At 41.1% G+C, this 16,876-nt stretch overlaps 1 protein-coding gene and 1 long non-coding RNA gene across 2 annotated transcripts in view; one reads left to right on the top strand and one right to left on the bottom strand.

Moving 5' to 3' along the window:
• Positions 1-5,058, bottom strand: part of GBE1 (1,4-alpha-glucan branching enzyme 1) — a 134,768-nt gene extending 129,710 nt beyond the window's left edge. The window contains exon 1 of the mRNA XM_062511525.1: positions 4,966-5,058. Within this exon, the coding sequence (XP_062367509.1) occupies positions 4,966-5,057 (92 nt within the window). The 5' untranslated portion in view covers position 5,058. The remainder of the gene's footprint in view (positions 1-4,965) is intronic.
• Positions 4,891-15,318, top strand: LOC134055284 (uncharacterized). The gene is made up of 3 exons (XR_009934082.1): positions 4,891-4,997; positions 13,650-13,779; positions 15,178-15,318. It is a non-coding gene; the product is annotated as an uncharacterized LOC134055284 (long non-coding RNA).
• The last annotated feature ends 1,558 nt before the right edge of the window (positions 15,319-16,876 follow it).

Genomic DNA, 16,876 nt, shown 5'->3' with positions numbered 1-16,876 from the left:
GTACTGTCAGCAGTATTTTATCTAGCTCAACAAACCAATGTATTTTGAAGACAAAGACTGAGGGTATGCATTGGTATTATTTTTTCTTATTTATTCTATAATTTGACCTATTCAAGAAAAGCTTTCACCAAAGATTACGTAATCATTAGATTACAGAGGCAGTTGCATGGTCTGATAAAATATAATAAGCCATGCACATTGTTATAGCAGAAAATTCTAAAAGGCAGCACATTTTAACACCAGTTTGAAATTCCATAAAATGCAATTACACCACAGGCATTAATGGTTTTAATTGAACCCATTATGCTCTAAGAGGTAAAAGACTAACAATACATACTAAATTATATGAAGTCTTTAGTCTAAATAACACCTGAGACTTAACAAAATACTTGTGGGAAAACATATCACAGATGGTCACACCATGTAGCACAGTGATACCCTACACAAACACTATCACTTGGGGATTTTTTTGTTTGTTTTTTAAGCAAAGTCTTGTTTAGAAATCTGAAAAATGTATATTTGGGTCAAGGCTGAGCAGGTCACTATATAGACACTGATATCCCTTCATCCCAAAGATAATCCTTCCTTGACTCAGGATCAAATTCAGGCATTCATCAAAACAAAACAAAAAAAAAAAAACAAAACAAAAAAAAAAAAAATACAGATTTCTATTTTCCCCATGAACACCATTTGCAACATGCCCAGGCATAACACAGTATTGAAAAGGCAATGTGACCAGAAACCATTCTTCCTCCTAGTCCCTTATTTAACTATGCCAGCCCATCCTCCATGCTTAGGGCATTACTAGGTCCTACCATCGCATTTTAGGCATTACTTCTTTAGAGAAACCCTTTGCTCCTATCAAAGCACTCATCCAGCATTTCTTGAGGCTTTATGAAAGAGAGGGAAAACAGTCAGTCATCTAAAGCACAAAGTTACCCTTTGCAAGAGGTTAAAGGAGACAGTGCTTTAAAGCAAGAGGAAAATTTTCAGAACTTGAGGCAACATCACAATTCGTTTCACTGTGGACCTGGCAATTCTCAAGGTGAATCAGGATAATCATATTACACTGCAGAATCCAGTCTGATGTGACTAAAGCCTGTCTGTCCTTCAGCAAACCGAGAGAAAGGAAAAACAAAAGAATGGATACAGATCTCAGTAGTAGCTATGCTGCTGTGCAGACCCCGTCACCACCCTGAGGGTGAAGGAGCACAGCACCGGGCAGAAGAGGAAGATGTGAACCCCAGCAAGAGAGGTGTGCTCTTGCTCAAGGCATAGATGAGCAGGAACACACTAGAGCCTCTCCAGGAGACTGCTTTTTGTTCCTGGTCTGCCATCTACTACCTATGGCACACAGGTAGGGCCTGAGAAATGGTTTTCCTCAGAACAGATGTGCAAAAGCTAACTTGAGGAGGAGTGGGCTGCTCATATCGGCTCACAGTTTTAAGCTATCTACAGGGACAGGTAGCTCTGAGTGCCTGAAGAAAAGAATGAGCCAAGCTGCACTCCTGGGAAAGCAACAAGGCTGCATCTGTGCAGCCTCTGTCAGTCATGGATGCACAGCTACAAAGTCCTCTACAAACAATCACCTGGCCATGCTAATACAGTGCCACAGATAAGAGAGCAGATAGACTCAAGCCCAAAGGGCAACTGAGCAGCTCGCTAGGGTCACTGCCAAGATTAGGCCCCAAGTCATTTATTTCTCATCACTTCTACAAAAGACCAGGATAAAGGGAAGACTATTTCACATGGTACTGCACAAGGCATACTACAAGGATCTCCACCAACAAATCTTTAAAAGCTTTGCTCCTCAAGCATCTTTAATCTTCTGTCAAAATCCCCAATTTTTATTTCTTTAGGCAATACACAGTATGATAACTGTAAGATATATAATTTCCATCACTCCATGATGATTTGGTTTAATATTAAGTAAGGTCAATATCATTGCAAACTCTAAGAAGAGATTCAGAGTACTACAAGAAATGTATCCATTTATATTGTACTTGATCCCCTTCATCTCCCTTCTCCTTTATTTTCCACACAGACTCCAAGCAAGTAAAATAATTCTAGTGCTACAGTGTGCCAGGCACTAAATCTGCCTCCCATCCCCTTTATCAGGAAAAACTCAACTTTCTGAACTGATAGACTGCATGTACTTTTGTTGTCCAAACTATTCAAGTGGAAGGGGGGAAAAAAAAAAGTCACTGGGCAGGGGTGTCCAGAGTAAAGTTAGAGAAATTCAACAGTAACAGAAGGAATAGTGAACAGATTGTCACTGACTCAGCAGTTGAGTAGCATAATTTCTACTCAGTTTTCCTACTCTACAAATCTAAATTCATTGCTAATATAGTCTTCCTGTCCAACTGTTATGAGGCCATGGCTAGCAGCTGACAAACAATCAACTCTTAACACAGAGAGTTACTTAATAGCCCATATTTCTGGCAGCTTCATGACAGCCTTTTCCTGCACCATCTATGGTGTAGGAAACCAGATCCACAGAGCTATTTAACGAGTCCCATACTACAGTGATGGGTCATACAACCACCAGTTAAATGCACCAGGATCCTTCAGCCCGGAACAAAGATCACATAGTTCCACACGGCGAAGGATTTCTGACACAGAGCACACAGATGTGCAGGGCTGTTCACTACCTCCCCCAGCAAAGGAACTGGACATAAAGTAAGCAAATCCCAGATACTGAAGGCCATAAAGACCTGGTTCTTCACACAAACCGCAGTTAGGCTGCAAGACTCCTTTCTCCTGGGTACACTTGATAAATCACACCTGAAGCTATTAAATACAGACTGAATCACAATTCACAGAAACCACAATGAGCATTGAACGCAGACAGTAACAGGCATTTCCCTGCATTTACAGCTTCCCTGCCCTGGCATTCTCCAGCATCCACACTATGGGCTGCTTCTTTGGGCTTAGAATAAATCATCCAGTTTATCACAGATTGCCACAGAAGATGTCCTTTACTCTTTTAAGTTAATTAACAAGATACATGTTTCCAGAGTAATTCTATGGCAAGTGACCAGTTAGAAGTTCAAGAGCCAGAAAGTGACAAGATAGAGACAAGACCATCTTGCTCTATGCTCCAGATGCACAAACCTGAGAAATACACTAAGCTTTTACAAACTCACTGTACTTAGCACAGTCATACTATCCTCAGAAATACAGACACCATTATCCACAATATGACTGTTTTGATGGCAGGCACATTTGGGAAACCCAAATGCTTTTATGAATACTTTTATTAAGAGCCAGATCTGCCCATTTATTAATTCTTACACTCTGGTTCCCCACTGAAAAAAATATGTGTTTTACAGTACTGCATGCATGGCCAGGAACTTGCCACAGACCACCATATAAAACTCTCAGTTGCTCTGTCATTAAGAGATTAGTTAGAGAAAATGCTTTGCAAGTCAGCCTATTACTTTACTCAATCCTTAATCCTATTTTACAAGATCTAGCTTTACCACTATTCAACACCAGAATGCAACAGGACGCCTAGTAATGTTAAACTATGTGGAACATAGGAATAGGGGAGGGAAAAAAAAAAAAAAAAAAAAAAAAAGAGGCTATAAAAAACCAAATTTTATTCCTTCTTACATCCATCAAACACAATGATGTTTCCAAACGTCTGGGACACAGGGCACTGGTCAGTACTACAATTATTTTGATTGCCAGAGGACCACTAGTGAAACACAACATAAATGTGCAACATAAAAGTTCTCAATGGCTGTGTTCAATCGACTGGTGAGGTTTCAGCAGCTTTTCCAGGCCAGCAGCCTGGCTCTGCAGGATGCAGGCCTCCTCTTGCTCAGGCTGCTACTAGCAGGCTCTCACCCAGGTCCTGGACAGAGGGTTGGTGTCACAGTTCCCAGCGAGAGGCACAAAAAAAAAGGGATGCTCAGACCAGCAACCTGGCACCAACCTAACGCACACTCTGCTACTTCATGCATGGCAGGTCTGCTGAACAGCTGAGCTGGCAGTTCAGGGACACCTCAAAACATGCGCCTGCAGGAAAACTCTCCAGAAATACGAGATTCAGGAACAGTTTATTTACAGATTATTGCAGCTAAACACTTCTGTTAGTGATAGCAGCTCAGCGCATCACTCTCACGTCCTGACTTCATCTCTGGGATCCCCAACACAGGAACGGCACCGACCTTTTGGAACGAGTCCAGAGGAGGCCACTAAGCTGATGAAGCATTTCTCCACTGAGGGAAGGCTGAGAGAATTGGAATTGTGCAGCCAGTGAAAGAGGCGGCTTAGGGGTGACCTAATGGCAGCCTTACAGTACCTGAAGGGAGCTTACAGGAACGATGGGCTAGACAGGTCAGGGGGAAACAAGTTCAGGCTAGGAGCAGGCTTCGAGTATACATTAGGGGGGAAAGAAAAAAAAGTCTTTATTGTAAGGGTAGTGAGGCACTGGAGCAGGTTAGCCAGTAAAGTTGTGGTTGTCCCATCCCTGGGAGTGTTCAAAGCCAGTCTGGATGCTGCTCTAAGCAACGTGAACAAGTGCAGGGTGTCCCTGCCCACGACGGGACGGCTGGAAACAGATGATCTTTAAGGTCCCTTCCAACCCCAACCCTTCTCTGACTGCGTGACTCTCGCAAGCTGTCCCCGGCTGCGCCCCACGGGCCCGGCCGCCGCCGCTCCCGGGAGGGCCCGCGGGGGCAGCGCTGCCGCCCGAGGCGCCGCAGAGCCCGGGGGGTGCCGGGTCCGGACGGGACGGGACGGCTCCCCCAGGCCGGCGGAGAGGCCTCCCCGCATAGCCCCGGCACGGGAGGCCTCGCCGAGCCCCGGCCGCGGACTCCGCCCGCGCTGGCGGCGCCTCCGCCGGAAGGGAAGCGGAGCCGCCCCGGCCGAGGGGAGGGGAGAGCGGCGCGGGGGAGGGGACACCGCCCGCCTCGGCGCCCCCGGAGGCGGACGAGCGGCCGCTCCGCGCGGCGGTACCTGCGCTGGAAGTCGGTCCGGAAAGGCGCCAGGTAAGGGTCCCGTTCCAGCAGCTGCTGCAGCCTCGGCGGCTCCGTGCTGGCGGCGGCCATGTCGCCGCCGCGGGCCCCGCTAGATCCGCGCCGCCGCTAAATACAGCGGGGAGGGGGCCGGGCGGGCGGCCGGTCGCCCCTGCCTCTCCCCGCCCACCGCCCGGGGCCGCCTCCGCCGCCTCTCCCCGCCCGCGGTGCGGCGGGGCCGGGGCGCCGCGGCTGCGGGAAGGGAGCCGGGGGTGCCCGGCCCGGCCCGGCCTTCCCCCGGCGGTGGGCTCGGTCCGGCAGCCCCGGCTCGCTGCCCGCGGGCGGTGTGCGAGAAGCTCCGCTCTCCGAACGGCGTGCGGTGACAGCAGAGGAAATAATGATAATAATATAAAAAACTTGCTGCAAAAGAAAAAGTATCTGCGGGAGCCGACCCGCCCGGCAGGAGGGGGATGTCTGCCTGTCGTGGCTCGGCTGTACCCCAGTTTGTTTTCTTAGTGGCTCTTTGATGTCTTTTTCAGCGTGTCAGCTGCCTGGTGAACTCTATGTTCCCACACACATAAAGCCCACTGAACATCCCCGCCAACATCAACACCCCCCAAAGCAGATTTGGCATCGTCGTGAGTGCTGGAATAAATTTCTCGACTGTTTGATAGGGTGCTGGCGTGCTCACAGACAGCTCAGCAAAACAAGACTCTGGGGACATCCATGAGTTCTCATAAACACTGTGTCTGTACAGCAAAACGTTGCTTTATCAGACGCACAAATTCCAAACGTGGTAAGATTAGTTCGACTGATCCTAGTGCAGCTCGAAATGCTGAACAGCACAGGTACATTGCTGTGGAAGTTTTTGAGCTAATATCAACATGTCTCGGTTTTGGATAGGCCACCAAATATCCAAGGCAACTAATCACCAGCCTGACCATGCCTCTAGGCCAGCATTGAGCACTTTTATTTAAGGTCCAGCAATTTTCTTTTGTTTTGTTATGTAGTGAGAAAGTTTATTTAGAGGCCTCTTTTGAATGTTTTTTCAGCCACCGTTTATAAACTTTTCAGCTTCTAGACACCTTAACTCATTCCCACAACCATCTCCAAAATTGTTGTCCTCAGTTAGAGACTCATCCACCCTTACCTTGGCTTCCTCTGAATTGAAGTGCTGTTTCTCCTTCCTGCCTGCCGGATGACTAACAGCAGCGTGTGTGATGAACACTAACAGCTCATTTATTACTTCTCCCAAAACTGGCTACAGTGAAAGTTTCCGTAATGATTTGTTTCATCAACAGTGCATGTACACTTAACTACAATGCATTTCCTTCCCTGTAGCAGCTTCTAACTACACAGGCAAAAGTCCAAGTACCTTTTTCTTTTACTCCTTAGGGAGCACAACAAATATGTTGTCCTAAGACTGTAGGGCAGTAATGATACTGTTTGCTAGAGCAGTTGCCCTAGTAGGAGGCCCAAGAAGTTTTGGTTTGGTTACTGAAGGAAGCAGCATCTATGCTGTAGCTGAGCTACTTGTCGTATCCTGCTCTGGTAGATCAAGATTTCTTTTTTTTCACAGTGGCTACAATTTCTTCAGTCACTGGAGACTGAAAAACTGTTTTTAAAATTACCTAGGCTTCTCAAAACTTTCTGTGTGGCGGTGATTTCAGTGCCTGTGCTAAACCAATGTTTAACAACTCTTACCATCTTCTTTGTGCTTCTTTCCTCATACTGTGCGCATCGTATTCTGCAAATTGGTCGCCCTCCCTCTCACACTTAACTAGCCTGGTCAACTAAAAGGGAAAGAGAAATTCCAGCTTATTATCAAGAGCCAGGAAGTTGGGTTCTTCACAATAGTTGCATGTTACATGTGCTGCTGTTCTGGGGCTTGCAGGTGTTTGGTACTGGAGAGGGCACCTGTTAGAAGTGGAGGTGGGAGAGCAATTCCTATAGCCTCTGAATGCATGAGTTTTGGAAAACAGCAGCTTCAGTCTCAGCACAGTTTCTTTGGTTTTATTAATTGTCAGGAAGCCCAAGCAAGTTCACAGCATTGTTACTAGCTTTTCAGCAGAAACACAAGAGAGACTATAAATAAGCATTAGCAATTTGTGTGGGAATGTAGCTGTGACTTGCACCTCCCTGGAGACAGGGACCCCTTTGTAGCATCTATTTTAAGTGAAATGACACATCTTTCAGCCTCATACGCAAGCAGCCTTGAACTTCAGGCAGTTAAATTCTGCAGATAGCCCCTGTCCTTGTAACAGAAAACCCCCAATGATACATTTAACACTCTGTGAACCAGGGTGTGAATAAGCATATCATTTGTATCTACCCATGTTTCATTGTACAACTTGGGCATGATTTTATCTGCCTGCTTTGTCACAAGTATCTGCAAGATAGTAAGGCATATGTTATTTTGATCATTGATTACACCATGATCCTGGTGTTCCCACCATGAGCTGAGGTTGGCCCACAGGACACTGCCGTTTAATCCTCTACCTGGAGGCAAAACTGGCAGTTCAGACAATGAATATTGTCCCAACAGCTGAATGTGTCTTTGTGCATTTGTCAGGGATGGATACAAAGCTGCCAGCTGCTGCTGCCAGTAGAAACAGAAAGCGGAGGACTATTGGGAATAATTGCTCTTTTATGGGCACAGCAGTGGATCATATAAGAATGGTGTCTAAGGCATGTGTCTGGTACCCAGTTACCAGAGAGGTTGGAGTATATAAATTACTCCAAAGTAGTTTGTCAAAGGATGTTCATGCTTAAGTTATGTATACTTTAAAATTTTACAGTGGTGCTGAGTAGTAACGGTATAGTTAATTTTATAAAATTCATTTAGATGCTTTTTCTTAATATGCAAAGTTCAAAGATAAACTAAATTTAAGAGAAAAATGGCTACTCCTGTCATGTAGCACCTCCATTTTGATTCACTAATATATTGCACTTACTTTGCGAAAGATGACAGAGATGATAGACCACAGGAGCTAAGTTAGGAAGAAATATTTTTCTTCATTAGGGCACTGGTTCAGATCAACATCAACAGTTTATTTTCTCATTTCAGCCAGAATGGATCTGTGAGGTCTGTGGCTTGAATGGCTCTTACAGAGCAAATTCTTGAGCTCCAGATTCTTCTAAACCAAGTGGCTTAGAGCAGGCCTGGGCCCTGGTCCTGGCATGGTTCTGTAAGATGCTTCCAGGGCTATCTGAGTTGTCTTTGAGGTACAGGCTTTTGCTCTGCAGCTAATATAGAGGCTGCCCAATCCCACAGTTTAACCTGTCTGAGAAGAGATGGCAAGTATCAAAGGCAGTAGGGTAATTTTTTAACCCTGTGGTGAGATCATTTAATAGTTGCTGGTCTCTCAAAGTGACAAGTCACAAGGCCTGTCCTTTGTATGGTTCAGTTCAGTACTTAAAGTCTATATCAAGACTTGTTATCATTTTAGTCTGGGCAGAACTGCTCCCAACTCCTTTTCCTGAAAGTCTTTTTACATCTAGGTGTGGTTGGCCCACTGTGCTTGCTTGCATGTGGGCAAATGTATTTTTTTATTGTCATTGCACCTACACATGACTTAAAGATGAAAGATAGTCCATGGGCAAGAGCTGACAGCCTGTGACTTGTACCTATACTGGATCTCATCATGCAAACTATCAAGAAAAGGTGTTCCTGTGGACAGAAGATGGCTGCTCAAAAATATTTGCACTTCAGTATTCCAGAAGATTGGATTCTTGAAGGCTCCCCCATCCTTTATAGACATTGCAGACATCTGAGCATGTTACAGTACCCATTGCATCCTCCTACTTTTGGACTGGTTTCTTCAAATTCAGTACCTAACACACAGTGGAGTTCAAAGTTTCCATGAAAATTAGCGTATTTTGCCACATTGGCCAGCCAAACCTCCCCACGTTATTTGTTCCAGGATCCATAAGAAATTAACTGCACAGTTGTTGTCCAGATCCAAAGCAAATGCCCCCCCTTAAAAAATAATTATCCTTTATCTCAGTAGTTGTCCCAGAGAGGTCAAACATTGGGCATGGAGTTGTAGCTCATTGCAGGGTGGTTGTAGCAGGTGACCTTTAAAGGTCCCTTCCAACACAAGCTGTTCTATGATCCCATGACACTTATCCCTATCTTTGGATTGGCCAAGGTGAGACACATAGGAGAAAGGAAGTGGTCAGTGTTGCACAGCTGCTGCCAAACATCACGTCGTTGTTCCGTAATTAAAACTGTACTACAGCAAGGATTCAACTGTTTGATGACATATGAAGAACAAAGCGTATATCCTTGAAAATTGCAGCAAATATTCCAAGTATCTGTTGGTGTATCTATTAGTTTAGGGGGTTCAGTATTTTAAGTTTGTGCTCTATAAGAAATGTAGGGTATTGATACTGTCTTCTAAGGTATCACCTTTGCCCTGTTGTGGTTTCAGGAACTTTACATAACAACATATCTTCAAAGATCAAAACAAATATACAGTCTGAAAACTAAAAAGCCAGTTTCAAGGTTGTAAGATTCCAGTAAACACAGTTGATGGGAATGTCATTTTCACTTACCATTCAGAGCAAAATAAAAACACATTCCAACAACCTGAAAGTCCTAAGTAATGACTGCTTCTTGCTTTCACAATATTGTAGTGTGATTATGCTTTGGTGTCCTTATTTTGTGTAATAGAATATAAAAAAATGTAAATATCTTTCAAAGTTGTTTACACATTAATCAAGATACTTCAAAGCGTGATACCAATTTTAAAACATCCACAGATGTAAAGCAATATTTGTTCTGAAAATGTCTATAAGTCTTACTAAAAAATCAAGTAGGGATTTGTGAAACAGTTCACAGATACAAAACACAAATAAAACCTTCAGGAATTTCATAATATTCTTGGATATTTTAGATACTCTGTCAGTTGTATGCCTTCTATATTTCTCAAAAGTAATTACTGCCAATAGTAACAACTTTCTACCACTTACTGCAATTTCTTGATGCTTATGCACTGGAGGAAGAACATAAAGCATTCTGGACTCTCTCGTTAATGCCATACCACAATACTTTGTAGCTGTCACCTCTGTTTTACCAATGTGTGCTGATCTCTAACACTTGGAAAATAAGTAGCTTGAGGTCTCTGGTATAGTTGCCCCAGAGGAAGATTCTTGCTATTATTGCAGTGGCTCCTGTAACATTACATTACTATTAAACAAGCAACTTATTAACAGTTGCCAAATATTGTATTGCTTATATTCAATACACTTAAAACTGAGAATGAAAGTCCACAGCATCAGGAGCAATTTTGCTTTCTTGCTGTTCATTGTCAGATCTTTCCTAAAACCCCTGAGGAATCATCTTATCTTGGACATTTCTTGGTTGCATAGTCCCACTTTCCTCCCTGAAACACCACAGGCATTTAGACTGCCTGGCCTTTTACTCAGAAAAGAAGGTGAGGTTGCCAGATAATCGTTCAGAGGGTAACACATCTAATCCTTTGGGAGGTCAAGTGAGGTGAGAAGAAAGGAGGAGATGCATACTGCTAATGCTCTGACAGCTCTGTCAATATAAATTCATTAGTATGTATAGAACTATTTTAGTTTTCAAAAAGCAGAATGGTACCTCAGTTGTATTCATGAATTCAAGTCTATCCCGAGTTCACCACTGGAAAAGCGGATGGATCTGGTGCAAACTGTGTGTGAAATGCAGAACTTTTGAAAGTCCAAAATACTTTCCACAGACAGCCTTTTAGATCTTGTCAGTATTAGCTCTGGTTTACTTTTTAATGGCAGTCGGTGGCATTTGACCCAACTGATTCTCAGGTGTGACTAGCAATGTATTGAATCAACAGAAAGATGGGGCTGGGACCAGATCCTTAGTGCTACACTCAAAATTTTGCTGTACTTACAAGAAAGCCCCAAATACAGGACTGAGAACTTGTTAGTCCAAATAATATTTTAACTGTATCATTTTTCAAAATATTGGAAAAGAAAAAAAAGAAAAGAAAAGAAAAGAAAAGAAAAGAAAAGAAAAGAAAAGAAAAGAAAAGAAAAGAAAAGAACACTTCTTAGAACACTCAAAACTATATTTCTATAAATATAGAAATCTTCATCCAAGACAAATGTAAACATAGACATTTTTGTTGGGAACATCAGTATTCGTGGATTAGGAAGAACTAATCTGTCTTCACACAGTTTTTTTCTTGCTTAGAGATAAATCCTTTAGGTTGGATCCTTTTCTCTTATTAGAAACGTTTATACCATGCTCATTTTTAAAATCAGCCATGGTATTTCAGTGAAAAGAAAAGTGGTATGACTTTCACTTTTTCTATATGTATGCAGCTTAACAAAATTATGCAGTAAAGAAAACTGCTACACAGCTTCCAGTATTTGGAAGGGATTGCTTAATCTGTTACCTGTGGGAAATAAAAGGGGCTAATATAATTAATAGTTATCTTAGTTGCCCAGGCACCCAGCACCTCCTTCAGTATGCGTTTCTGAGGATATGCAGGATTATAAGGTGCATTTCTGTTTCCTAAATATTTTATGTTGAAGTACATACTAATAAAACAACCACTTCATTTCTACTCAGTGTGAAAATTTACTTCATAATATTAGACAACCATTTTAGATAAGTTTTTTGCAACAAACAGCTCAATATTTGTATTTTAATCCAAATAGTAATCTTCACTGATAATATATTAATTACAATCATGTATTACATGGGTAAATTTTGGCTTTCCAAGTTAATGCAGTCCCAGCAGCATTAGAATACTTTAAGTGCTGATGGCTCTCAGTCAGTTTTCCTCAAACACCCTTCCTTTCTAATGTCTCTGAGCTTTCTGTTTATCTCTCAAAATTCTCTCTGGATGCTGTATTCCATTACATAATCCTGCTCAAAAAATTATTAATATCGGTGCCCAATTTCATTTTACCTTAAGCAGCCACTCGGGGCAGGTTTCCTCATGCCTGTGCCATCAGCCCCTGCAGCAGGGCGTCTACTACACATCAGCAGTCACCCTGCTCACAGCAGTTCTGATTTCTCCTGCTTGAATATGCAGCTTCTTTGTTTCTTTCTGCATTATATTGTCTTCTCAGACAGCATCCAGGCTCTTTGTTTTCTGCTTGTCCCGTAGTTCCACCAGGAAGGCAGGCTAGCCCAAGTGGGGAAGTTCACCCTGATGTCTGTAAAGGTGGGGCATAAGCAATTAATTGTCTTTTTCTTTATGCCAGTCTTCAGTTACTGATCTGCTAGTCCCAGGATCACTTCCCCAGTTTTCTTATGTTGTTTCCATGTGTGTTTGTTCTAGGTCTGACTATTTCCTTACTGCACTATTTCTTACCATTGCATATGTTCATGGACTATTTTTCTGCCTCTTTTCAATGTGTCATCCCCATTTTGCCACTTTTACCAGAGAAGAATATGAGAGTGAATGCTGACAAAAAAAAGAGCAGTTTTTATAGCATCTGAGTCATGCACTCTGATGGACTGTTTCTTGCTTGCTATTATTAAGTGTCACCTAGATCTCTTCTTCCCTCATACAGGTCGCCTGCTCTTTCTGTACTGTTCCAGTGTCTACAGGCCCTAAAGCTAAATAAATTTCTGTGTCCAGGACATCCACGACAGGTCTTAAAATACACCCTGGTCATAATTCAAGGCTTGCCTGTCTCTACCACATAACCTTCCAACAGAGACTGACAGCTTTTTTTCTGGTCCTAATATAGCTCTGCTTTCTTTTGACTTGTGATCCATCCCCAGATTATACAATCTTTCAAATTCTGTGTCTCTTTTTCAAGATCACACTTCCACTCACAGCAGGCAGTAGCTGCTGCAGAAACAGCTGGTTTGCAATGGTCTGCATCTCCAAGGCTTAGTCCCTGCTCAATGTGCCATTCCCTCAGCCCAGCCATTTCTTCTGCAAAAGGAGAGGAAGACAGGTATTTCTAGGAGCAGAGTGGACATGAGAAGCAAGAGGTTGGATTTGGTTTTCTCCTTCCTTGATTCCCCTATCAGTCTACCTGATTTTGTCCTTTACAGGTAAAGCTGGAATAAAAACAGCCTGTACTCAGCTAGGTCATGAGAAAGGGACAGAGACAGATCTCTGATCACACAGGACTATGATTAGAGGCTTTTAAGCAGACTTGTTGATTCCATTCAGTATCCACCTATCATCAGCTTGCTCTGACTGCCATCTGTCTTCTCTTTCTCTAAGATTTTCTACATAGTTTTCCCATCCCTCACAAAACCTGCCACTTAGCATGGCAAAGTTTAGCTGGAGTGAGTCACAGCCAGACCATAAATTGATGTAACTACTGTTTCTCTTCTTTCCTTGGATTCTTAGTGATCCCGAAGCACCTGGGTTGCCTAAAATTCTTTTATTTTATAGTAAATGTGATAATTGCCAGAAAACAGGACTGCACACCTGCTGCATTTGTACCCAGTGTTTTATCATGACTGTAGGCTCCCTCCTACAAAAGTTCTTTCAGTGGCTTGGTTGTTCAGCAACCCAGCTAGAAGGACTCACAGACAGGTTTGCCAACGATGTTTTCCACTGGTTTGTTACACTGAAAATCTTCTTTGTTACAGCACATACACACTGCTAAGAATTTACTGTTAGCCCAGTAGATATTCTCATAGTATAATTTATCTGATTAATGCAGAAAAGCCTCACTTTTCTGATGTTCTGGCCATCTTTCCAGTGTACCTCTAAGTCCTGAGCTTGGCAGTCTTCCTGATGCAGACAAGAGATGCTTTATAAGTCATCACAAGAGGCCTTCACAAAACGAAGAGTGATGTTTATGTTGGGGAGTTCTAATTCCTCAGTTTTGGGTACGTTTGCTTTTATTTTTAAACCTTACAACATCTGCTTCCCTCTTACCTATTCCCACGTAGTTTGAATATTGTGCAGTATCTCTCTTCCCGGGCTCTCAGATTTCTACCATCTTCAGTTGTATTCCTCTATCACTCAACCATTTACTTTACTAAAATCAGTTGTTTCAGCAATATAAAGCTGTAATTCCTTAGTGGAGAATCCAGGAGACAAGTTAGAAACAGGCTGATTTTTCAAAATCACAGTGGTTTTGCTGAAGTGCACTGTCAGCAGAGCTATATAAAACTGGAGGTCATTGCATTGTTAAGTTCAAATTTGTCATTGAGCTTCTCAAGAAAAGCATCTATAAATGGAACACATCATTAATGTTTCTACTGTTCAAAGCCCTGTTTTACAGCCTGCCAGCAATTCAGTAGTTTGTCAGTATAGAATATAAAAAACTTAAAATCTTCAAATTTATTCTTCTTTTGAGGTATTTACCAAATTTCTGATAAAATAAAAAAAAAATCATAATGAAAAAGTTTATATCCATGGCTTTTGCGGCCATAAGCAAATTTTTATTGTGCACTAGCCTTATATTACCCAACTGTTGATAAATATGCTGTAGGAATACTTAAGTATTCAAAATGCTGTGTCCTGGTAAAAAAAAAACAACAAATATTTTTATGTCTCCTTCTATTCCAGTTCTTTTTTGTCAAAGAATTTGAAATATGAAGCATTGTGGTGGGATAAATGAGAACACACGGACCTGTAGTTATTCTGAGTCTCTGGAACCCATCTGCCATTTACTTTGTGCTATCACAGAAACTCATAATACAGTGTTCCAGGCAGAATTATAAATCTATATTGTTATAGGCTGTTATATATCTTATAATATATAATAAGATATTGTTACATATTATATAAAATATAATATGATTTTATATACATTATTATATTTATATGTTGTTATAGATATGTATTTTTGCTTTAATACCAACCTTCTATAAATTTAACATTTTTTTTAAACCAGTGATACAGTTCACTGCCTTTGGTCAGTTAGGTTGATAGTAATGAAGTAGTAGCCATAACAGTAGTCTCTAGTAATAATAGTACACTATAAAGTAAGAATATTTTCAAAAGTCTTTCATGTTTTACCCTGATTAAAGTTTAGTCTCATAAAGCACACAGAGTCCTCTCCTGACATTTTTCTTGTTGTCATTATCTGGTTCTTTTACTCTGTGTGGGGTTAAAGAATTAACTTGTGCAAATAGAGAGGTTTCTTCACTCATAAGATAATTGTCCACACTGTTAGAATAATTTATTCTATTTCCTCCTTCTGCTGTTTCAGCTGCACACAGTCAAAATACTGAATTAGTCTTAAAATTAATGAATTATCTGTTGCTTCTTGACCTAAGAAGTCTTGTAGCTGTCTCCTCAGAAACTCCTGTGTTGTCATCTGGTTCAACACATGCTCAAGGAGCACTTACAAAGGGAGCTGAGTCATCCTCTAAATCTGGACCATCATCCTCTGAACACAAAACCTTCCTCTGCATATCTAAAGGGCAAGTATTAACTGTGTCATTTTACATAGGATGTTTTAGCTTCTCTTACTTTATATTACTTGTGTAGAGTCTGACTGAAAAGCACATAATTTAGCTGGATCCACCAAAATTTTCTTTGTGTCATTTGTGTTACATAGTGCCAAATACTTATTTATCTTCTTACTTCTTTGTTCTATTTCCTTTTTTTAATTATTTGTCATTTCAAAATAGACTCACATCTTCATTGGATTGTTTTATGTACATACATGTAATTTCTGTGAACTGTGGCTACTTTGCTGTCATTCAGGAGCCTTTGAGTCTAAAGGAACATAACCTCCTCTGTAATAAATTGTTATTCCAGTTATTCATAGCATTAAAAGACACTCACTGTGAATACCAATCTGACTTTAGTCATCTGATATACTTAGCATTTAGAAGGGCTAATGAATGAGGACATGTATTAGACACCCTAAAAGTGAGAGAAAATCAAGATTAACTGTTTATGTCTTATTATTTTCTTAGCACTATAAAAAAATCATACACATTTTTGCATTTTTAAATGGATGGAGTTCTTTCAAGTCTTGTCTCTGTGCTTGCCGAAAATGTGTGCTCTGGTAGTTTGAAACCACTCTAGCACTACTACAAGTGATTAATACTAGGATTTTTTCAGGTTTATGTCTAAATTGCTGGGTTACTTGCAGCTCTGAATAAGATTTGCATGAAGACTTGTGAAGAGCTCTGTATCTGAGTTGTATTACATTGCTCAAAAAAGGGTTTTCAGCTGACTTCTTCAGTATAATTCTTTCCATGTTTTAGGAATTTTCATGCAAGCTCTGTTTTTGTAAATACTGTCTTTATTAATTTTATAATATCCCAAGGTAATACTTTTTGCTTTAGGTTTATTTTCTTGATTTATGTGCCAGCATGTTTATCTTATCCCTCTCTCTTGCCTAGTTCTTTTTTGATTTAACCTTGACTTTCTTCCCTTTTGTTTTACAGTAAGTCGTGTGGCATTGACATCCCTAAGAAATTTAAAGTTACATGGAAGAAAATTAAACAGCATATTGATGGATGAGATAAGCATGATGGTTTCTCCATGATGTCATTGCATGTTGATGAAGGGACAGCACTGTTAAATATGAGATGCAAGTGTCATCAAAATACTACCCTGGTTGTGCAAGGAGTTGCACAATGAGCCATTCCTTTTCTGCAGAAGGAAGGCTAGATTATTCATAACTATAAAAACAAAAGCCAAACACTGCCAGCTGCAGAAAAATAACTGCCATGTGTTTTGTGGATTTTTAAAATTTTCTTTATATTCCATGAAGTATAGATATTCCTATTAATGAAAATACAAAAAGGCAAACTATTACCTCTTGTCTCTGTTTTTCATAAATCTAGAAATGTTTTGCAAATTTAGCTTATAACAGTCAAATGTCTTGCCCTAACTTTTTCATTTTTAGAATAAACTGAAGTATTTCTGGTTTTGGTGTCTGTCTTGCTTCATGATTTCATATTTATATAGTAGGGTTCAGTTTTTCATAAACATCAAGACTTTCTTTCAATACTCAGG

Source organism: Cinclus cinclus, chromosome 2, assembly GCF_963662255.1.
Source record: "Cinclus cinclus chromosome 2, bCinCin1.1, whole genome shotgun sequence".
In the NCBI taxonomy this organism is placed as follows: Eukaryota; Metazoa; Chordata; class Aves; order Passeriformes; family Cinclidae; genus Cinclus; species Cinclus cinclus.
This window is presented reverse-complemented; position numbering and strand designations above follow the sequence as displayed.